At 39.4% G+C, this 24,150-nt stretch overlaps 1 protein-coding gene and 1 pseudogene across 8 annotated transcripts in view; one reads left to right on the forward strand and one right to left on the reverse strand.

Annotated features, from left to right (window-relative positions):
* The first annotated feature begins 1,214 nt into the window (after positions 1–1,214).
* On the forward strand, positions 1,215–2,331 carry LOC105464865 (glyceraldehyde-3-phosphate dehydrogenase-like; annotated as a pseudogene).
* Positions 2,332–10,535: 8,204 nt separating this feature from the next.
* Positions 10,536–24,150, reverse strand: part of LOC105464866 (atlastin GTPase 2) — an 80,751-nt gene continuing 67,136 nt past the window's right edge. For 4 of the 8 annotated variants that reach the window (XM_071076541.1, XM_071076544.1, XM_011712965.3 and 1 more), the window contains 5 exons: positions 16,882–16,938; positions 15,827–15,898; positions 14,724–15,155; positions 13,258–13,272; positions 10,536–13,163 (listed from right to left, as the gene is read on the reverse strand). In XM_071076541.1, the coding sequence (XP_070932642.1) occupies positions 13,056–13,163; positions 13,258–13,272; positions 14,724–15,155; positions 15,827–15,898; positions 16,882–16,938 (684 nt within the window). In that variant the 3' untranslated portion in view covers positions 10,536–13,055. The remainder of the gene's footprint in view (positions 13,164–13,257; positions 13,273–14,723; positions 15,156–15,826; positions 15,899–16,881; positions 16,939–24,150) is intronic. The other 4 variants (XM_071076542.1, XM_071076546.1, XM_071076545.1 and 1 more) reach the window with 1 other exon arrangement.

A 24,150-nucleotide genomic window follows, 5' to 3' on the forward strand; every position in this document is an offset into this window, starting at 1 on the left:
AGGACAGGCTCTTAACAGGAATCGAATGGTATTTCGCCAACAGCCAGAATGTATGTCTGGGTATCAATAAATAAAAGTGAGTGTATATATAAGTATAACTATCTCAAGAACACAAAGCTTTTAATTCTGAAATGCAGTTTTGTTTGGGGGGTAAGAGAAACAGAAGGTAGAAGGAATGTACTGGGTGTTCTCATTTGTTTGTACTAAAACATGCCCTGATCAATGAAACCTAGAATGATTCATGCTAGATGTGCAACTTGTAAAGAATTAAGAGGTAAGGTAGATGGATCCCCCTTAAATTTTGAGAAAATCAGTGATGCATAGAGCTCGTGCCACCCAATGGGGCAATGCACATAAATAGTAAGTTCACCTCTTGTAGTGGATGGTCAGGGACACTGGTGATAACAAAGATATTGATGAGACAACTGGGGAAATGTGAATGCTGACTGGATATTTGATATTAAGTAATGATCTATTATTTTAGGATAAAGGTATTGTGGTTGCTGATATGTGCCCAAGTATTTATGATAGAAATGATATAATATCTGGGATTTCCCTCAAAATAGTCAAGCTTCAGGTGGGGGGAATGGAAGTGTGTAGTTAAAACCAGACTGGATATGTGCTGATAATCATTTAAACTGGGTGACAGGTACATGAAACTTCATTATTCTCTCTACTTTCATGTTTGAAAATCTTCATAGTAATGTCTTTAAACAACCTTTTAAATCTACTAGGCTACAGGTAGGTTTAAAATTTTTCTGACTGACAATTGGTTGAGTTTATCTGAAGACCTGGGATAAATAGAAACAAAATGTCCGGGTTAAAATAAAAGATTGTGGAGACCAAAGTTCTTATTTGCAGAAGAAGTCTTCAGGTAGTAGACTTCAGAGAGAACAGGCTGTAAAATGGTTCCTATCAGACTTAAAGTCTGTGTTGATGTGAATGTCTGAGAGGTTTAATTAGGCATATCCGACCCCCACTTCCCATCATGGCCTGAACTGGTCTTTCAGGTTGAATTTTAAGAGAGCCCTGGCCAAGGACAAAGTCCATTCAGATAGTTGGGGGAGGTCTTAGAATTTTATTTTGGGTTGACAACTGAGTACCTATTTCAGAATTGTGGTAATGCAATTGAAGATACTCTAGTCAGGGCTCTCTGCTCCTCCCATTTGACAGACAGCCACATCTTCTCATGTAGCACCAGCCACATCCTGAGATACCATGGTGAAGGTGAAGGCCAGAGTCAATGGATTTGGCCATACTGGGCACCTGATCACCAGGGCTGCTTTTAACTCTGGTAAAGTTGATGTTGTTGCCATCAATGACCCCTTCACTGGCCTCAACTACATGGTCTACATGTTCCAGTATGATTCTACCCATGGCAAATTCCATGGCACTGTCAAGGCTGAGAATGGGAAGCTTGTCATTAACGGAAATCTCACCACCATCTTCCAGGAACAAGATCTCACCAAAATTAAATGGGACGATGCTGACGCTGAGTACATTGTGGTGTCCACCAGTGTCTTCACCACCATAGAGAAGGCTGGGGCTCACTTGTAGCAGGGAGCCAAAAGGGTCATAATCTCTGCCCCCTCTGCTGATGCCCCCATGTTCCTGATGGGCGTGAACCATGAGAAATATGAAAATAGCCTCAAGATCATCAGCAATGCTCCTGTACCACCAACTTCTTAGCCCCTCTGGCCAAGCTCATCCATGACAACTTTGGCATTGCGGAAGGACTCATGACCACCATCCACACCATCACTGCCCCCTAGAAGACATTTTACAGCCTATTCTCTCTGAAGCCTGCTACCTGAAGACTTTCTCTGCAAATAAGAACTTTGGTCTCCACAATCTTTTATCTTAACCTAGACATTTCCTTTCTATTTATCCCAGGCCCCTCCAGGAAACTGTGGTGTGATGGCCACGGGGCTCTCCAGAACATCATTTCTGCATCTACTGGTGCTGCCAAAGCCGTAGGCAAGGTCATCCCTGAGCTGAATGGGAAGATTACTAGCATGGCCTTCTGCGTCCCCACCACCAATGTGTCAGTCGTGCATCTGACCTGTCATCTGGAAAATCCTGCCAAATATGATGACATCAAGAAGGTGGTAAAGCAGGCGTCGGAGGCCCCTCAAGGGCATCCTGGACTACACTGAGCACCAGGTTGTCTCCTCCAGCTTTAACAGCAACACCCACTCTTCCACCCTCAATGTTGGGGCTGGTATTGCCCTCAGTGACCACTTTGTCAAGTTCATTTCCTGGTATGACAATGAATTTGGCTACAACAACTGGGCAGTGGACCTCATGGCCCACATGGCCTCCAAGAAGTAAGACCCCCAGACCACCAGCCTCAGGCCCTCAGCTGCTAGGAATTCCCTGTTGCACTAGGTCTCCTACCACACTGAGAATCTCCCCTCCTCACAGTTTCCATGCAGACCCCCCTGAAGAGGGAGGGGTCTAGGGAGCCCCACCTTGTCATGTATCATCAATACAGTCCTCTGTGCTCAGCCAAAAAAAAAAAAAAAAAAAAAAAACTCTAGTCAGCAGGATTCCATGATTTTTCTCCAACAATATTCAACTGCTAGGTGTCGGTACACGTAGAGACTTGGGTTTATAAACAGAGTTGAAGTTTCATTAAGTGGGTACACAGAGTAGCTAAGGATATTTTTAAGGAATGTTTGTAGTGCTGGACCACTGCATCTCAGCTGAGTAAGAAGGCAAGGAGATGAGGGCAATATGTATGAACAAGCAGTAGGGTGAAAGGATGAGGCTTCAATGAGATCAGAGGATTGTTTGAAAGGAAACACTGCAGTCAGTGAACTGAAAGGAAGCCATAAAATCTAGATTTGGGAGGTAGTAATGACACAGTAGAAGGGTATGACTTATGAGTGAGAAGACATGGAGGAAAGGAGGTCTTTTGGGGGCTGAAGAAATCAAGAGACGAGATGGGTCATTCATGTGGCATTAAGGATCCAAGAATGATCACAGAAGGAACAAGAGAAAAAGGCTGGAAGCCAGGTGCTAGAGTTATCAATGAAGGAGGGGGCATGGTAGGGAGGTCAGTAGATTGCCCACAGTAAGTTGGGGTGACAAGTGGAAAAGTCCAACAACTTTAAAGAAGCTGTTTTATTTGCTGTTTAATAGAAAAAAGACTTGAAAGGGAGCAATGGAGCACAGGAACATCACCTCTGTTAGGACCAACAGTAGCTAGGGAGGGAGAAAGCCAGCCTTGAGAGGGCTGCAGGGGAGAAATTCTACTAGGGGAATAGAAGACACCAGGGTTTCAGTTAAAGTGAACAATGAAGAGAATGCACACAGAGAGAAAAAGTGTTTAGGCAAATTGTTAATAACAGACTGTGGAATATACAGAACACAAAAGACAGGTGTGGGAGGCCAGGGAAGAGCTGAAGATGGGGTTAGATTAGGTAGTGGTTCTCAGTCCTAGCCGCACAACAGAATCATCTGGGGAACTTTTGAAAATACTGATTCCTGCACCCAGATCAACTGAATTAGAATCTCTAGGGGGTAAGGCCAGGGTATGCACAGCACAGTAACCAAACTTTCAAATACAGTCATCACCCAGTATCCATGGGTGATCAGTTCCAGGATCCCTGTGGATACCAAAATCCACAATGCTCAAGTCCCTTATAGAAAATGGCCTGCATAGAAGCTACACACATCCTCCCATATGATTCAAATCATGTCTAGATTACTTATAATAACTAGTACAATGTCAATGCTATGAAACTAGTTGCTTAGGGAATAATGACAAGGAATACAAGTCTGTACTGTACATGCTCAGTACAGATGCAACCATTCACTCTTTTCAATTGTCCATCCGAGGTAGGCTGAATCCATGGATGCGGAACCAACAAATACAGAGGACCACTTACTTGCACACACTAACACAAATAACAGATGAGAAGGGGGAAAATGGTATCGGTGTTTATCTCTGATGAGTACATCAGAATCTTAAGGGTGAATGTCTTTATACTTTCAAATTTTCTTGTGCATATTTCAGATCGAATTTAAAAAAGGGCTTTCGTTTGTTTGAGGGGGATTGCTTAAAGAAAGGGGTTTATAATACAGTCTCAATTTCTACTGTTTACACATGGAATTTATTTGGTCTGTCTGACCCAATCTGTTTCTGGCAAAAGGAGCATGACATGAGCTTTGAAAAAATATCTAAAACTTAAAAATAAAGGAAAAAGCAGTAGATCATGTCCTTTCAAAGTTATACTGGGGCATTGCTTAGCATGCCTATCAAGAAGGCTTCTAGGCAAATTGCTAAAGAAATTTATATATTTCTTTATATATTGAATCCTAGCAGATTGTGGGGTGTGTGTGTGTGTGTGTATAGTGTGTATATATATAGTATGTATATATATATAGTATATATAGAGAGTATGTGTATATATAGAGTATATATAGAGAGTATGTGTATATATATACACACACACAATGAAATATTCAGCCTTAAAAAAGGAAATCCTGCTGTTTGTGACAAGGAACCTAGAGAACGTTATGGTAAGTGAAAAGAGTCAAACATAGAAAAATACTGCATGATCTCACTTATGTGTGGAATCTAAAAGAAAGAAAGGGGGAAAAAATCAAATACATAGTAACAGAGGGTAGAATGGTGGTTACCAGGGGCAGGAGAATGGGAAGATGTAGGTCAAAGGGTAAGTCTAGAGCTCTAACACGCAGCATGAAGACTACAGTTAATAATATTGTATCGTATATTCGAAATCTGCTAAGACAGCTTTTAGGTGTGCTTAGTACCAAAAAAGGAGGGGGTAACCACGTGAGATGATGAATATGTTCATTTGCTTGACTATATCATTTCACTATGTATATAAAAATGGCATGTTGCATACCTTTAATATATACAATTTTTAAAAGTTAACATATAATTGGCTTATTTTTTAATGTTTTAACATTTTTGTTTTAATTTCTAATAAGATAAATACTGGCAGACCATTTGGGGGACTCAATTTTTAAGAGCCAAAGGGGTTCCTGCGACTAAAGTCTAAGACTCACTGATCTAGATCTGTTTGGCATTGCCATTTACTACTAAGGGCTCACATCACTCAGCATACTCATTTCAAAATGCCCTTCCTGGTGGACTACATCACTCCTATTTCTCCAATTCTGCTTTGAACCAGCCTTTTGCCATCTCTGGTTTCCTCGTTAAGGAGTTGAATACATTTTCTTATGTATTCATTGTGTATCTGGATGACAGTCATGTATAAATTTAAGGATTATACTTTGATAGGAGGTACGGTCTGCTGATTTATACCATTAGTCCTGAGGTTCTTTTCTCTGTATTCCAAAGCTGATGAAAGAACAGGGAATATTATGAAGTGTCACAATCATTCTTAAACATTTCCCTAATGAAATGAAAGAAGACTGCAATAATCAGCTATGTCTAAAACTATTGTGTTCCTTCACAAAAGCATTTAAAAGGAAAGAACAAGTACAAAGCTTGTGAAGCAAAATGGCATAGTTTTGAAAGAATATCCAAGCTTCAGAATGTGTCTATAATTTGAGAGACAACATTTACTTTAACATGGAAGAAGCGCACGCTTCCAATCTATGGCCAAGATCTTTCCCTCCCGATACAAGTTCCACCTTCCTCCCAGGGAAAGAACACAGTACAACAACGTAATTCCAGCTGTCTGTGCAGAAATCTTTCCTAGTCAGGAAAGTATAGAAACAGCAGGAGAAATCCATAATTCTGCTACTCATTAGGAAACACTTAACACTGATCTCAAGCTTCAGTATGCATTAGAATTATCTGAGAGACCTGGTAGAAATACAGATTTAAATTCACTATGCAATGTGGATGGGGCCCAAGAGTGTACACTTACAACACAGCACTCCAGGTGACTCTAATCGAAAATAAAAAACGAGCCAGGTAGAATAGTGCATGCCCATAGTCCTAGCTACTTGGGAGGCTGAGGTGGGAGGACTGCTTGAGCCCAGGAGTTTGAGACCCCACCCCTAGCCCGTAAAAAATAAAAATAAAAATTCATACTTTGAGAAACTAGAGTATTAGAATTGGCCGCTTAGCTGTTCTATTTTTCTAGGAATCGTCCATGTAACCTTAATATCTAAATATCAAGCCCGTCTACCTGATCTGAAAGGCCCTTCACAATCTGGCCCAGGTCTTTAAACTTCAATTCCACTCCTACATCCATCTCTGCCCTTCAGTAACTCCCTAGCAGAGCCATGCTGGCCCGTTGCTGCATTCCTCCTTGATGTTGACCCTTCTCTCTCTTTCCTCCTCTCTGGGAGGGACTATTTACTCTTCACAGTGGTGTGACAGGGTGGGTAAGTACATAGCACTCTGAACTCTAAAGCCAGTAGACCTGGTTTCAAATCCCAGAACACACTCCCTTTGGTAAATGTGGTTGACCTCTCTGAGCCTGAAATGACTCCTCTATAAAATCAGAGGTAAGAATAACCCACCCCAAGGCTACTACATGAGCACTGGCAGCATTTAGTATAGATGACAAACATGTTTATATCCCCCGACACACACAAAACCTTCAGTCTTCCCAGGAAAAACTGCCCTGTCCTCTCTAAATAATATAAACATCCCTCTTGGAGATAAACGCACACACACATTTTTATATGTATATGTGTGTGTTCATACACACACACACATATACAGGCCTGTCCTCACAGGACAGCCTGTAAATCCAATTCTGGTAGGACTTATATAAGCAGATACTCAGGACACTGCATTAAATCAAATCAGTATACTAAAGTTTTAAAAATAAGACAGGCCGGGTGTGGTGGCTCACACCTGTAATCCCAGCACCTTGGGAGGCCGAGGTGGGTGGATTGCCTGAGGTCAGGAGTTCGAAATGAGCCTGGCCAACCCCATCTTTACTAAAAATACAAAAATTAGCCAGGCGTGGTGGCGGGTGCCTATAGTCCCAGCTACTCGAAGACTTAGGCTGGAGAATCGCTTGAACCTGGGAGGCAGAGGTTGTAGTGAGCCAAGATTGTGCCACTGCACTCTAGCCTGGGTGACAGAGTGACACTCCATCTCAAAAAAAAAAAAAAAAAAAAAAGGATAATCCAAATCTGTAAGGTAGCCTACCCTCACCATCCCCCCAAAGTTATTTTACTGAGGGTTTTTTTTTTAAATGATCATATTTCTTCATATTTTGATATTTTGATGCCAAGGGGAGAAAAAGCAACCAATATTTAGGATCCCACAGTTGCCAAATAACCAAGTTTACCTACAGTAGGTGGCATATGCCTACGTATGGAAGGCGGATGGAGTTGAAATTGACTAATCCAGTCCATGTTAAAACATTCTGAGCATTTAGTATGCACAAAAATGTTTGATAATGTAAAAAAGGTGCATAAAGTATGGTTTCTTCTTTCAAGGAGCTCAACCTATTTGGGGAAAAGTACTGACAAAATGCTTTCTTCCATAGACAAAAATAGCAGTGACTACCACCCTCCAAACTTCATCTTGTTCATCCTCTTCAGGAAACAGAGGAAGTTAAAAATAAGTACAATTTGGAAGATAGGTGTTTGTTTACAAATATCAGCGTCATAAAAAAGATTTAAAAGACTGTCTGCCAGGATGTGGAAATTCTCATCACATCCTCCTAACATCTGTGAGCGGTAATATTAGTCCTATTTTATAGATGAAGCAGCTGCGGCTCAACTGCTATATAAGCGTTAGCACCAATTCATGAAGCTTGGGTGGTGGAGCTAAGGAACAAAGTTCAGTTTTAACTATAAGCTCATCTCCTTTGCTTAGAATTGAAATTTAAGTATTATTCCAGATCTAGGTTGAGTTTTTAGGTAGTCTTCATGTTTTGTAACCGAGGAGTCTAAACCATGCCATTTTAGATGACCTGTCTTACTGTCCGTGGCTGCACACCCATTTGGCTCCAGAATGAGAGTACATTGTTTACTAATTACCATATAAATTTGTCAGAAAGTTAGAGAACTCTTAAATAACAGCCCAAATGCCGGGGATGGGGTGGGGGTGGTCGGGGAGTAAGTTATGGACAAGCTTCAAGTACAGGTGGCTAAACAGCAGATCCAGCCTTAAAACAAGCAAACTTGAGGGCACGATTTTCTGTTCTTGAACCTGCTTCCCAAGCACCCTTCCTTCACATTTTATTTGATTCTCTCAACAATCCTATTATAGGAAGAAAATTGTCATAAAAAGAAAACTCTTAGCAGTTGTTTCAGTCCTTTTTCACACTATTAGAAAGACATGCCCAAGACTGGGTAATTTATAAAAGAAGGGTTGACTCACAATTCCACATGACTAGGGAGGCCTCAGGAAACGTACAATCGTGGCGGAGGCAAAGAGGCACGTCTTACGTGGCAGCAGGTGAGACAGATTGAATGAGTGAAGGGGGAAGAGCCTCTTATAAAACTATCAAATAGATCTCGTGAGAACTCACTATCACGAGAACAGCATGGGGGAAACTGCCCCCACGATCCAATCATCTCCCACCAGGTTCCACCTGTTGATTATGAAGGTTACGGGGATTACAATTCAAGATGAGCTTTGGGTGGAGACACAGAGTCACGCTATCTCAGCAATGATCCCAGGTCTAGTGTTCTCTCCTTAAAACTCCACCTACCCTAAGAATCAAAGTAACCATTAAATAATTATATAATGACCTAGGAAAATATCCCTGTTACATGAAAAAAATATATCATGTGCGGGATAATTCTATTTTTGTGTAAAACAAAAAACGAGTATATTTTATGCATATGTAGACATGTCAATAAGCAGAGGAAAGGTTCCAATAGTACACACCAAAGTAATGGTTCTCTCAGGTGTACAATCAAATGGACAGGAACATTTCTACTTCTTGCGTCATTTTTTAGAGTGGTAATGTTATGGGTAATTTTCAGCTTGTTTCGGTATTAGCAAGATGTTACTTCCTCCACTTACTGCCTTTAGGAATGCAGCCAAGACAGTCCTTGCATCTTGAGTTGGGAACATTACTTGTCATTGTCTAAAGCTTCTAACTAATTGAAACCTCTGGAGGTGTATATAGTAGAGTCCTAAGTTGCAAGCCTGAGATGCCCAAGGTTCTTTTGGTTGAAGTGGTTTCCTACCTATCACACAGGACTGCCATGAGTATGGAGGGTACTAACGTATATATGGAGGTGCTTTATTGAGCTATGCAAAGGCTGTGACTTCCCTCCCCTAAGCCCTTTCCTGTATATCTCTAGGCAGTTTGGACCTATTCAGCTGATATATTTGGCTCTGAAAAGCAGCAAATGTCACAATCCTAAAAGGACATGAAAGTTGTATTTCACTGAGTACATTAAGGGCACCTCAATTCCTCAGTCTAACTTCCAGCAAAATGCAAATCTGAAAGACAGAAGTTCCTAGGATCTAATGTAAGACTTCAGTATGGAGAAGGTAAGGGAGCAATTCTCTGTGCTGCTTGGGATGCCCCCCATCTAGCTTTGACAGGAACCAGTAACTGGAAGACTCCCGAGTCACATTCTCTTTCTGGCAGAGGTTCCAAACAGAATCTAACAGTCATTTGATGAGTAATCTCCGGCCAAGTGAGAAGACGGCTACCAGAGGCACAGCAACTCAAGCTAATTTTCATCCTCACTCCACGACTATGACACGAATGGAAAAAACCCAAGATGTGCAGATCCATTCTGGTCAAGTTAGAGGGAGGGAGGGAATTCAGGACACGAATGTTTAGGCTAAAGCCTAAAAGTGTGAAATGGACTTAAGCAATGCACACTGGCAGATAAGCAGCTAATCAAAAAGCCTATTTATTACCTGGTTAAAAGCCTAAGCATCTGCTTTCCAAAAAGCCATTTGGATATATACACAACAGACCATTAACAGTCATCATCACAGTGCTTTCCAAAATTTCGTGGTATATTTTAATAGGTTCTTAACCACACTAAGACCAAAAAAATAAATTAAAAAAAATCCCATAATAACAAAACAATGCAATTAAAACAGCACTCATACCTACAGCAAAAGAGGTCTCTAGCCCGCCAAGCTTAATTCTGAAGTAAAAAAAATACAGCAACCCCAGCCCAAAGTTCTCCGGAAATGTAGCCCTCAAGAAGGAAATACTGCTATTGAGGTCTATAAGTAGAATATTTTCACAGTGCAAGCAAGACTAGCTATCTTCATGAGAAGTATGTAAGGAATACTAAATAGCAGGGTCACAGATGATTGCCCCTTTCACAACAGCGAATTATCTGTATCTTAATTAGGAAGATAAATCATTTGTTCTTGAGAAAATCTTCATCTCTTTTTAAAAACCTCACTGGTAATATAATTACTAAAACCTTTGCCACAGAAAAGATGCTAACACCAAAGCTGATGTGTCAATCAACTATTTTCAGTTTGTCTTTCATCCTCTTACTGCTTCGTGCCTAACAATGTTCGGAATCTTCCAACAGAAACACCAAAGTGCTTTCTTGGAATCCTGCAGAGAATTGTCTTCTTTGAGGAAAGCACGCTTTTCCAATAAGAAATATAAGAAAGCCAATGGTCTAGATTTTCACTTTTTAAAGGTAAGCTAAGTCTTTAATTTCAGAAAATCTGCTATTATACAACAAATTATTTTTTCATTCATAAAAAACAGTCCACAGCATTCATAAAACAGGGTGGCAGAATAAAGACACTTTTCAGGTGGATTCTTTAAGAACAGATGAGTAAGTTAGCAATTTAATACAGATGAAAACAAATACAATCCATATAAAAACAGAATCTGGGAGTGGGAGGGAAGATGTATCAACCAAAGTAAATTCAGAGTTTTCACGCATGTAACTCAGCACCTGCATTTTCTTCGCTTAAAAACCAAACTAAGGGCCGGGCGTGGTGGCTCACACCTGTAATCCCAACACTTTGGGAGGCCAAGGCAGGTGGATCACGAGGTCAGGCGATTGAGATCATCCTGGCTAAAACGGTGAAACCCCATCTCTACTAAAAACACAAAAAATTAGCCGGGCATGGTGGCACACACCTGTAGCCCCAGCTACTCGGGAGGGTGAAGCAGGAGGATCACTTGAACCCAGGAGGTGGAGGTTGCAGTGAGCCGAGATCACGCCACTGTACTCCAGCCTGGTTGACAGCGAGAGACTCCGTCTCAAAAAACAAACAAAACTAGGTACTTTAATAGGTGTTCATAAAGAAGACTACAAAAGTACTGAAAAAATATTAGCCTTACATATACCACCAAAAAAAAATTTTTTTTAAAAAGAGAAATTAATAATCCCCATCTACAACTAGGTTAATCATAGGATTTCCCTTATAGAGACAGACAGAGAAAAGTAACTTTTTACAAGCTTAGCTTTGAGGTACAATGCCTGAGAGCTCTCAACTGGGGTGTTTCCTGCTCATGCTCTCTTCACTATAAACAAATGTGGTTTATGTAGTGGAATACATACTTGAAAAATTCCTTTAAAAAGAATCACAAGTTTCATTTTATATATACAACAAATTTTTAATTATGTACTGAAAATAAATTACAGGAAATAACTTTAAAATGCAACAAAGGACAAAGTCACAATAAACATTCCCATTGAATTCCCTTGGGGCGGGGGGTGAGATTGCAGTGCTCAAGATAAATATCACAAATATATCAAAAACTTCAAATTGTCTATGCATTCACACACTGACATGAGCCACAAACATTCCTTTCACAGGGACTGTACTTATTTAGCCTACCACAGGACCAGATTTTGCCATAAACTACAAAACTTTTAATACAAAATTGTATTTATATATTTATAATTCATATACATGCCCTATCTGTGATTTTAGAAAATAAAAGCTACACACTGTACAGACACTCTTAACTCATAGCTGTAGGCAACATTTTTGGATGGAATTTCTTCCCCAATAAAATTAATGGCATATTTTATGTACATGAAGGCTAAACTGCAAAAGACAGTTCAGTTTCCCAGATATGCATCTCCTTTTAGGGCAGGTTTATAAATTTAAAAAGGCAAGACAAATGTACACCTCAGAATTACTTTCTTAGCTACAAGAGTTGTCATGTAATTTCTGTGAAGTTTCTGATACATGCATTTATGTAATACTGGTATTGAAGGCGGTAAAGCAATATATACTTTTAATGTAGTGGCTCAATAAAGGCTTCATTGTCATTCCAATCTGGTTCTTGAAACAGTGATTCATAAATTCTCTAAAAACTAAAATTTCAATGGGACACTGTGTTAAAGAGACTCTAAATAGACTTCTGAAAATATTTCCCTGAAATATCCTTTTACGTAAGACAAATTCACTAACATTAGATTAAGTAAAAAGAAATAAAAGAATTAAACATGGCACAAAGGTGCATGATTAACCAATGCTCCTCAGCAAATCTGCATGTCTTAGGAGCCATTAAAAGAATGCTTAAAACTAACAAACAATTTTCACACTCTGTGGCAGCCATCTGTGAAGCCAGTTACACTAAACTACTTCTACAGTTGATTGTAAACTTTGGTTTATTTTTATTTGAGTTCTCATTGTACAGCAAGCATGAAAAAAAAGAGAGTGGAGTCCGTGAGGAGATGAACTGTCAGTCTGTCTTTAATCTGGCATGATGAGACACCTGGTCAGTCAGGCCTGCTTTGATAGAGTTTGTTACAGACTGCCTTATGTTTTCCTCCATCAAATTATCACCCAGGGGCTTCAATACCTGTGGTATGAGAAATGTGCAAAACAAACAAAAACATGAGGTAAAAAAAGAGTTACATATAAAAATAGATATAAAAATTCAATTCAAAGCAATGATGAAAATAACCAGGAATATGGGAAATAAAAAGATGCTTCTCTCAAAAAAACTTATGATGCTACTAGACATTTTATAATGCAACAAAAATTACTTTCCTCTTATTCAAACCATTTACAATTCCTATGAGATGGATGTGCAATTCCATACCCTATATGCAGCATCAAATCTGGTATTGTGTATACAGCATTTATGCAGACCGGCCCAGACGGTCCTGCTTATTGTCCTACATGTATAAGTGTGAACACTTCAGATAGAGAAAAAGGTTAAAAATACTGTCTAATTTTTCTTCTTGTTATTGTTGGATGACAGTCTCTGTCGCTGTGCTGATGAAAGAGCACGATGAACCATTCGACGTCTAGTAACTTCAAAGAGTTTGGAAAACACCTAAAACATGAAGTGATTTGTTAGGAGAATGACTCAGAGTGCCTCGAAGCTAAAGAGTTTAAGACTACAAGAACTTGAGACTGTAGGTTCTCACCTTCCTGGGACTCCTCTGAAGCAAAAGAAAAGAGAAATGCAAAGAAATTTAGACAAGGTTTGTTGACACAGCACAGATCTGACTAGTTGATCACCTTACCTCAACTATACTGAAAATGATTTTATACACTTTAGATTCTTCCATTTAATTGTTTTGTAATAATGGTACCTCTAAAATCCTAGAATCAATGCTGTTTAAGAGATGAATATTTCTCAAAAGAAGATATTGTACAATTATTGAAAATTATATTGCAGAAAATAATGATCCAAAATTTTAAAATAGCTAATTTTTTCTTAAAAGTGAAGCTGCGATAGTTTTGCATCCATCTTCTATTAGAAGATATCAAAGAAACATCAAGTAGTGAGATTGAGATAAAAATTTAAATAGAATAAATACTCAAACATAAACTTCCCAATCGGATCTAAATAGAGCATTTCTCTAAAGAGTAAATACAAAATCCAAATTAATATAGTGGGTCACTTTATAAAATAACATCATTACAAGAAAAGTCAATATCCAATCAACTTTCTTCAAAAAAAAAAATGGTCTGCTTCTTCAGTCTTGGAGTTTATAGCCAAAACAAACACGGACTCGCATATCCTAGATCTTCAAATAAGTGCAATATTTCATGAGCCCAGAAATGGCATCTGAAATGCCTATTACAGTGGTCATCATTAATAACTGTAGCTTTCATTCTGGTCCTTGACATGATGTTCAAGTATTTCACAAAGATCATTTTAATAGCATCCGTAAGTGGAATTTTCTGTCCACAGGTAATTCCAGCACACAGGAGGCAGATACACAAAATGGCTTTCCTTAGTAGATACTTGCTGGGCAAGAGTTCACAGCCTGGCTTTGAATTCTGCTTTGAGGTAAAAGATTATGATGGAACGTGGTTCTCTGCTCATGGCGCTTTGCTTTACTAATTAATATTTCCATAATACAAAAGTCAAAGTTTCCTTGGTAAGAAATCCCTACAGGATTGTTCCTCATAGTACATCAGGAAATCACTACTATCTTCATGGAAGGCAATGAAGACCTGTCTACCATCCAGCATTTCTCCTGCATTGCTGCTTGCCAGTATTAGGAAGAAACTTATTTTCCTTTCCAAAAGCACCACTTCCAAACTTCTTCTCCTTACCTTCAAATCATTCATTGTTTATATTTTCTTTACTCAAAGAAAAAAAATCATTACAGACTCTGACCCTGCCCACCATCTGGTATAATCAGGCCTACAACTAAGAATCTGTCCAGAGGACAGTACAGATTTAGGCTAACCAAAGTACATTAAAATTGTAACTTTAAAGAAAAAATCTTAAATTCATAAAGATTCTACATCTGAAAACAGAAGACATCCTTTTGACATTTCTCATATGAAGGAAAAGTAGGAGTACAAATACTGCAAAGGATGGAAAATCACAGGAAAATAAGATTAGCCACTGAAAAACCAAAAGATAGATACCAACCTGTTCCCATAGTGTTTCAGCAATCTGATCAATCATTGTTCCAATTTCTCTGAACTCCCCAGAGTATTTAACATATGCCCAAGTACAAAGAAATGTCAGTGCTAACCCCATGACAAGGTTACACAAGACGGCTATAGAGTTTAGGCCAATGAAGCCAGTCAGTCCTGAGATTATATACATAGCAAACATGACCGCAAACAGTGTGGCTGGGGTACGAGCAGCATAGAAGATATTTTTGCCATCATTGTGCTTTATAAAATTTGCATAGGTTTCTTCAATTTCAGCTTCAAGCTGGTCCTGATAACGTCGGCAGAACTCATCTCCACCCATCTTTTTTACAGAACGAAATTGTTTGATCGCCACTTCCTTGAGATCCAAGTGTTTTCGCTCCAGATCTGAAGGTGCAATGTAAGGCTTGTCCCCTCCACATACCTGGACACAGAGAATTACAGTATTACATGCTGGAAATAATTAACACTTGAAAGAAGTTCCTGTTCATAGTTTTTAGTCTCAGAAAGTCAAACCACTTACATGATTCAGTTTTAAACTCACAATACCTCACAGGTTATCATAATCTAGTTATTTTTTATATGTTGAACCTACTCAAGCAAAATAATTTTCCAATTATGACTAACTGAAACTGAAGACAAAAAAATTTTACACTGCGCTCTGTACCTGCCTTCACTTGACCATCCATACACCATAATAGTACACAAAACTGTTGGCAAGAGAGTGGGGAAAAGATAATGCCCCAAAAAGGTATTTTAATGTTTGAGCAAGCAAGTACAGAAACTGCTACTGGCCTTAAACTAATGCTACTAACATCAGAAGTCACTAATAACAGCACTCTGAATCACACATTTGTCAGAAGATATTTCGGTAGAGTTTATCTAATAACTTACTGCTCAAATTCTGTTCTCTAAAATGTGAATTATTTTCTTATAGTTTATTTCCAGCAAAGACCATAAAGGGGAATTAGGGAATAATGTACCAAAAGCTGCACGAATTAGCTCAATTATTTAAAAAAAATTTTTTTTAATACTTTTTTAAAAAATTTAAAAATCTTCTCACTCCAGCTTCAAATTTAAATTTTAGGTACAAACCTGTTCCATACTTTTACAATAGGTATCTCTTGCTCCTGCTACTGCAGCAAGATTATTAGCTTCAGCTGTTGCCTAAAAAATAAAATGTGCCATTATTATGCAAAAAATACTCTATGACTCTAAAAATTCTGATTAACATAATAAGTTATGTACAATAAACCCTAACCTTAACCCTAACCCTAACCAACTCTGAAAATGAACCAAATAAAGTAACTTCCAGTTTTTCTTTCCTATGGAAGGGTACATTGGTATAAAGGATACAATGGTAAGTGGTTCCAATAGGACTGCCTGCCTAATTTTGTTTCACTTAGGTTGATGTTAAAGTGTGTCTGTACAAAACACCACATATGCTCAGGAAATGGATAAAGATAAACAGATATAACCCTAAAATGTGTGGATCTCCAGGTGCTAGGAATCGAGAATTACTCATTTGGTTCTCTCTCATAATCAGTATTTTACAAGACATTTTCAAACCCACAAAACTTATTGCACGAATTTTTATCAGCAAATACTGTTTAATCTACTATAAAATGGAAAAATAGCCTAAAGTAGTAAATTTTTAAAAATATGAATGGGTTAAAATGGCACTGTCCCAAAGGAACACCATTTGAAAGAGGGAAAAAAAAAAAAAAAAAAAAAAAAAAAAAGACTATATATTCACTAGAAGTAGCTCTAAATCATTAACACCAAATAAAAATAAGACTTATTTCAAACAACATTCATTGTCAAAGACTCAGAATAGAAGCAGCTTAGTTCAGAGAGGCCCACATTAAGTCATCTTATAAAACAGAAATTTTCCTGTACTTTGAGCATCAGGAGAGAAGGTATTGTGGACTCTTATTTCTGGTGGCCTAGACACATGGAAGGCCTACAATCTGCAGTTACAAAAAATGTATGAAACCTTAGGACCCATGACACATACGGCCTTAAGCAAAATGTATTTGCGTGCAAAAAAGCACCCCCCATTTTCAGCATTTCTCTCTAAAGCAAAGATCTTTATTCTCCCTCATAAATAGGTATATGTACAACACACATCACTCTCTCACTCTCTCTACCTGAAGCATGGACTTTGGATGTGGAAGTTCCTCTCCTTGATAAATTTTGATGTAAGCCTAAAAAGGGAGAAGATTTGTTAGACTGATGGGTTATGAAATTTGGCTCCCATCCCCCAAAGAAAGAAAAGTCATTAAATATTAAAATAGTTCACACCATTAAAAGTAAATTCTAGGCTTTAAAAATCACCTTATTCCAACAAAGTTAACCCTATTCTCAGTATTATTAAATTATATGCTGCTAGATAATATCATAGATATTTCTATAACAAATAAAACATAAAAGTTGTAACGCATAAAGTTAGATATAAAATGCCATCCTCTTTATGAAAATAAATTCACAATTACCCCCTACTGCCAGTGTTTTAATATTTAAAAAAAATTTTTTTTTCTCTTTCTTTAGAGATGGGGTCTCACCCTGACACTGAGGCTGGAGTGCAGTGGGATGATCACAGCTTACTGTAACCTCGAATTCCTGGGCTCAAGTGATCCTCCTGCCTCAGTTTCCCAAGTGGCTAAAACTACAAGGTGTGTGCCACCACATCCAGCTTAAGAAACAATTTTATCCAGTATTTTACTTTGACCAGCTTAAATTGTATTTCAGCTCAAGAAAAAAAAAAAAAATACCTAATTTGTGGTTTAAGAGTAAGAAGGAAAAGATGAGAGTTTGTTAGAAGTCCATATAGGGTCTTTCATCTCAACTTTTTTTTTTTTTTTTTAAAGACGGAATTTCGCTCTTATTGCCCAGGCTGGAGTGCAATGGCACAACCTCAGTTCACCACAACTTCCGCCTCCTGGGTTCAAGCGACTGTCCTGCCTCAGCCTCCCGAGCAGCTGGGATTACAGGCATGCGCCACCATGCCCAGCTAATTTTGTACTTTTAGTAGAGACGGGGTTTCACCATGTTGGCCAGGCTGGTCTTGAACTCCCAACCTCAGGTGATTCATCCACCTCAGCCTCCCAAAGTGCTGGGATTACAGGCTTGAGCCACTGTGCCCGGCTCATCTCAACTTTCTACTGACAAAACTCATTCATAACTGGGAAGGAAGCAGAGCAAGATGGCCAAATAGAAGCCTCCAGTGATCACCACCTCACAGGAATATAAAATTGAACAACTATCTACATAAAAAAGCACCTTCATAAGAACCAAAAATCAGGTAAGCAATCACAGTACCTGGTTTTAACTTCAAATCACTGAAAGAGTCACTGAAGAGGATAGGAAAAATAGTCTTGAATCGCCTACACCACCTCTCCCCCATCCTCTCAGCAGCAACCACATGGTGTGGAGAGAGAATCTGTGTGTTTAGGGAAGGAGAAAGCAGTGACTGTGGAATTTTTGCAATGAAATTCAGTGCTGCCCTGCCACAGTGGAAAGCAACACGGGGCAGAACTCAGTCAGCACCCATGGAGGGAGCATTTAGAAGAGCCCTAGGCAGCCAGCCCTGCCACCATGGGCTACAGTGCTCTGAGGTCCTAAATAAACTTGAAAGGCAGTCTAGGCCCCAAGAACCAATTCCTGGGCAAGTCCTGGTGCCATGCTGGGCTCAGAGCCACTGGACTTCGGGTGCATATGATATAGTAAGACACCAGCTAGGGCAGCCAAGGGAGTGCTTGTGTCACTCCTCCCCCAAGCCCAGGCAGTGTAGTTCACAGCTCTAAGAGAGAGTCTTTCCTTCTGCTTGAGAGGAGAGGAGAGGGGAGAGGAAAGAGGCCTTTGTTTTACAATTTGGTTACCAGCTCAGACACAGTAGAATGCGGCATAAGGCAGAGTCCTAAGGCCCCAATTTCAGTCCCCAGCTCCCAGACAAGATGTCTAAACACACCCTGGGCTGGAAGGGAACCCACTGTCTTCAGGGGTATGACCAAGTCCTGGCAGGGTTCATCACCTGCTGACTCAAGAGCCTTTGGGCTCTGAATAAGCAGCAGTGGTAGCCAGGCAGTACTTACTATGGGTCTTGGGTGAGATTCAGAAATGTGTTGCCTTCAGGTGTGACCCAGCACATTCCCAGATGTTGTAGCTATGAGGAGAGTCTCCTTCTGCTTGAGTAAAGGAGAGGAAGGCCGGGCACAGTGGCTCACACCGGCAATCCCAGCAATTTGGGAGGCCAAGGTGGGCGGATCACCAAAGGGCATCTCTGGGACCCACCCAAGGCCAGAGGGAACTTGCTAGATTTGCCACCTGCTGATTATAGAACCTTTGGGCCTTGATTGACCACAGGCAATAACCACGCAATAGTCACCATGGGCCTTGGGCAAGACCCACTGCTGTGCTGGCTTCAGGTCTGACCCAGTGAAGTCCCAGGGATGGTGGCCACAATGGTGCTTGTGTCACCCCCTCCCCCAGCTCCAGGAAGCTCAGCACAGAGATAGAAACTCCATTTGTTTGAGAGAAAGTAAGGGAAGAGAACAAGAGTCTCTGCCTGGTAATCCAGGGAATTCTCCTGGATCTTACCCAAGAGCACCAAGGCAGTACCTCTACAAATCTGCAAGAATCACAGGATTATGGGCTTGAAATGTCCCTAATGCAGATATAGCTGCAGTGACCAAGATCACAACACCCAAGTCCTTTCAAATAGTTAGAAAGCCTTCCCAAGGATGACAGGTGCAAACAAGCCCAGACTGCAAAGACTATAACAAATACCTAACTCTTCAATGTCCAGACACCAACAAATATTCACAAGCATCAAGACCATCCAAGAAAACATGACCTCACTAAACAAACTGAAATAAAGCACCAGTGACCAATCCTGGAGAGATACAGATAAGTGACCTTCAGAGAATTCAAAATAGCAGTTTTGAGGAAACTCTAACAAATTCAAGATAACACAGAGAAGGAATTCAGAATCCTTTCAGATAAAGTGAACAAAGAGACTGAAATAATTGTAAAGAATCAAGCAGAAATCCTGGGTCTGAAAAATGCAACTGACACACTGAATAATGCATCCAAGCCCCTTTTTTATTTTATTTTATTTTTTTTGAGATAGGGTCTTGCTCTGTCTCCCAGACTGGAGTGCAATGGTGCAATACTGGCTCACTGCAACCTCTGCATCTCAGGCTCAAAAGATCCTCCTACCTCAGTGTCCCAAATAGCTGGAACTACAGGCATGCACCATCATGCCTGGCTAATTTTTGTATTTTCTGTAGAGAGGAGGTTTCACCATGTTGCCCAGACTGGTCTCAAATGATCTGCTCACCTCAGCCTCCCAAAGTGCTGCGATTATAGGCATGAGCCACCTCACCCTGCCTTAGAGCTTAACACAAGACCAGAACAAGCAGAAGAATTAGTAAGCTTGGAGACAGGTAATTTGAAAATACACAGCTGAGACAAAAGAAAAAAGAATGAAAAAGAATGAAACATGCCTACGAGATCTAGAAAATAGCCCCAAAAGGACAAATCTGAGAGTTCACGGCCTTAAAGAGGAGTAGATAAAGAGATAGGGGTAGAAAGTTTATACAAAGCAATAACAAGAGAACTACTCACACCTAAATACCAATATTTAAGAACAAAAGACTACAGAACACCAAGCAGACTTGACCCAAATAAGACTGCCTCAAGACTACCTACCAAACAAACTCCCAAAGGTCAAGGGTAAAGAATGGATCCTGGTTGGGCATGGTGGCATATGCCTATAATCCCAGCACTTTGGGAGGTCAAGGTGGGAGGACTGCCTGACCCTGGAGTTCAAGACCAGCCTGAACAACATAGAGAAATGACATCTCTATTAAAAACAACAAGAGACTAGGCACGGTGGCTCACATCTGTAATCTCAGCACCTTGGGAGGCTGAGATGGGAGGATCACTTGAGGCCAGGAGTTGGAGACCAGCCTGTTAAACATAGCAAGACCCCATTTCTATTAAACAACAACAACAACAAGAAGCACGAATGGATCCTAAATGCATCAAGAGAAAAGAAACAACACACAAAAGAGCTCCAATACATCTGGGAGTAGACTTCTCTGTGGAAACCTTACAGGCCAGGAGAGAGTAGCATGACATAAAGTGCTGAAGGAAAAAACATTTTTCCTAGAATAGTATATCCAATGAAAATACCTCAAACATGAAGGAGAAATAAAGACTTCCTCAAACAAAAGCTGAGGGATTTTATCAACATCAGACCTGTCCTACAATAAAGGATTTTAATGAGCAATAAGAAATGACCTAAAGGTTCAAAACTCACTGGTAACAGTAAATACACAGAAAAACAGAATATTATAACACTAATTGTGGTGTGTAAACTGATCATATCCTGAGTAGAAAAACTAAAAGACGAACCTATAAAAAATATTAACAACCACAACTTTTCCAGACATAGACAGTATACTATCAATAGAAACAACAAAAAGTTTAAAAAGTGGGGGGATAAAGTTACAGTGTAGAATTTTTATTAGTTTTCTCCTTCCTTGTTAGTTTGTTTAGGCAATCAATGTTATCAGTTTAAAATAAATATATTATAATTGCAAACCTCACGGTAACCTCAAAAAACAAACAACAGATACACAAAAAATAAAAAGAAATTAAAACATACCACCAGAGAAAATCACCTTCACTAAAAGGAAAACAGGAAGGTAGGAAGACCACAAAACCACCAGAAAACACTAACAACATGGCAGAGGTTAACTTCTTATCAGTAACTTTGAGTGTAAATGGGCCTCTCCAATTAAAAGGCACAGAGTGGCTGAATGGGTTTTAAAAACTGGTGATACACACTTCATCTATAAAGACACGCAGAGACTGAAAATAAAAGTATGGAAAAAGATACTCCATGCAAATGGAAATCAAAACAAGAGCAGAAGAAGCTACACTTATATCAGACAAAGAAGGTCATTATATAATGATAAAAGGATCAATTCAAGAAGAGGATATAACAATTGTAAATATATATGCACCCAATACTGGAGCACCCAGATATATAAAGCAAGTATTATTAGCAACTAAAGAAAGAGGGCTGGGCGCGGTGGCTCATGCCTGTAATCCCAGCACTTTGGGTGGCCAAGGCAAGTGGACCACTTGAGGTCAGGAGTTCGAGACCAGCCTGGACAACATGGTGAAACCCCATCTCTACTAAAAATACGAAAATTAGCTGGGCATGGTGGTATGTTACTGTAGTCCCAGTTACTCAGGAGACTGAGGCAGGAGAATCACTTGAACCTGGGAGGCAGAGGTTGCAGTGAGCTGAGATTGCTCCACTGCACTCCAGCCTGGGCAAAAGAGTGAGACTTGGTCTCAAAAAATAAATAAATAAATAAATAAAAATTGAAATCATATCAAGTATCTTCTCTGACCACAATGGAATAAAATCAGTAACAAGGAATTTTGGAAACTATACAGACACATGGAAATTGTATTAATACAACAGGCTCTTGAATGACCACTAGGTCAATGAAGAAATTAAGAAAGAAATAAAACACATTCTTGAAACAAATGAAAATGGAAGCACAACATACCAAATGTATGGGATACAGCGTTAAGCAGTACTAAGAAAGTATATAGTAATAAATGCCTACATCAAAACAGAGGAAAAACTTCAAATAAACAACCTAACCATACATCTTAACCAGAAAAGGCAGAGCAAACCAAACCCAAAATTGGAAGAAAATAAATTAATGAAATTAAAATAAAAATAATACAAAAGATCAGTGAAGCAAAAAGTTGATTCTTCAAAAAGATAAAGTCAACAAACCTTTAGCCACACTAAGAAAAAAAGAGAGACGACCCAAATAAATAAAATCAGAGATGAAAAAGGAGACATTACAACTGATACCACAGAAATCCAAAGGATCATTAGAGGCCACCATGAACAACTATATGCCAATACATGGGAAAGCCTAGAAGAAATGGATCAATTCCTAGACATATACAACCTACCAAGATTGATCCATGAAGAAATCTAAAACCTGTCAGACCAATAACAAGTAACCAGATCAAAGCCATAATAAAAAGTCTCCCAACAAAAAAAAGCCCGAAAGCTAATGGCTTCATTGCTGAATTTTATCAAACATTTAAAGAACTACTACCAATCCTACTCAAACTATTCCAAAAACCAGAGGAGGAGGGAATACTTCTAAACCAATACTACAAGGCCAGTATTACCCTGATACCAAAACCAGACAAAGACTCATCAAAAAATTACAGGCCAATATCCCTGATGAACATTGTTGCAAAAATCCTAAATAAAATACTAGTACACTGAATTCAACAACACATTAAAACAATCATTCATTATCACCAAGGGTCAGGCAGGGATGCAAGGATAGTTCAACATACACAAATCAATCAATCAATCAATCAATCAATGAGTGTGAGACATCGTGTCACCAGAATGAAAGACAAAAACCATATGACCATTTCAATTGATGCTGAAAAAGCATTTGATAAAAATTCAACATCTCTTCATGGTAAAAATCCTCAAAAGGTACAGAAGGAACAGATCTCAATATAATAAAAGCTATATAAAACAGACCCACAGCTAGTATCATACTGAACTGGGAAAAACTGAAAACCTTTCCTTTAAGATCTGAAACAAAACAAGGAAACCCACTTTCACCACTGCTATTCTACACAGTACTGAAAGTTGTATTTCAGTACAAACTTTGAGAAAATGATAGTGGCTTCAATAAATGGTGCTGGGAAAACTGAATATCCATATGCAGAGGAATGAAACTAGACCCCATCTCTAGCCACATATGAAAATCAAATCCAAATGGATTAAAGACTTAAACCTAAGACCCCAAACTATGAAATTACTAAAAGAACATATCAGTGGCCAGGCATGATGGTTCACACCTGTAATCCCATCACTTTGGGAGGCGGAGGCAGGCAGATCACTTGAGCTCAGGAATTCGAGACCAGCCTGGCCAACATGGTGAAACCCTGTCTCTACTAAAAATACAAAAATTAGCTAGGCATGGTGGCAGGTGCCTGTAATCCCAGCCACTCAGGAGACTGAGGCCAGGTGAATTGCTTGAAGCCAGGAGGCGGAGGTTACAGCAAGCCGAGATCACGCCACTGCACTCCAGCCTGGAAGACAGAGCAAGGCTCCATTTCAAAAAAAAAGAAAAAAGAAAAAAAGAAGAAGAAAACATTGGGGAAACCCTCCAGGACACTGGTCTGGGAAAAGATTTCTTCAGTAATACCCTACAAGCACAGGCAACCAAAGCAAAAATGAACAAATGGGATTATATCAAGTTAAAAAGCTTTTGCACATCAAAAAAGTGAAGACGCAACCCACAGAATGGGAGAAAATATTTGCAAACCACTCATCTGATAAGGGA

Source organism: Macaca nemestrina, chromosome 13 (assembly GCF_043159975.1).
Source record: "Macaca nemestrina isolate mMacNem1 chromosome 13, mMacNem.hap1, whole genome shotgun sequence".
In the NCBI taxonomy this organism is placed as follows: domain Eukaryota; kingdom Metazoa; phylum Chordata; class Mammalia; order Primates; family Cercopithecidae; genus Macaca; species Macaca nemestrina.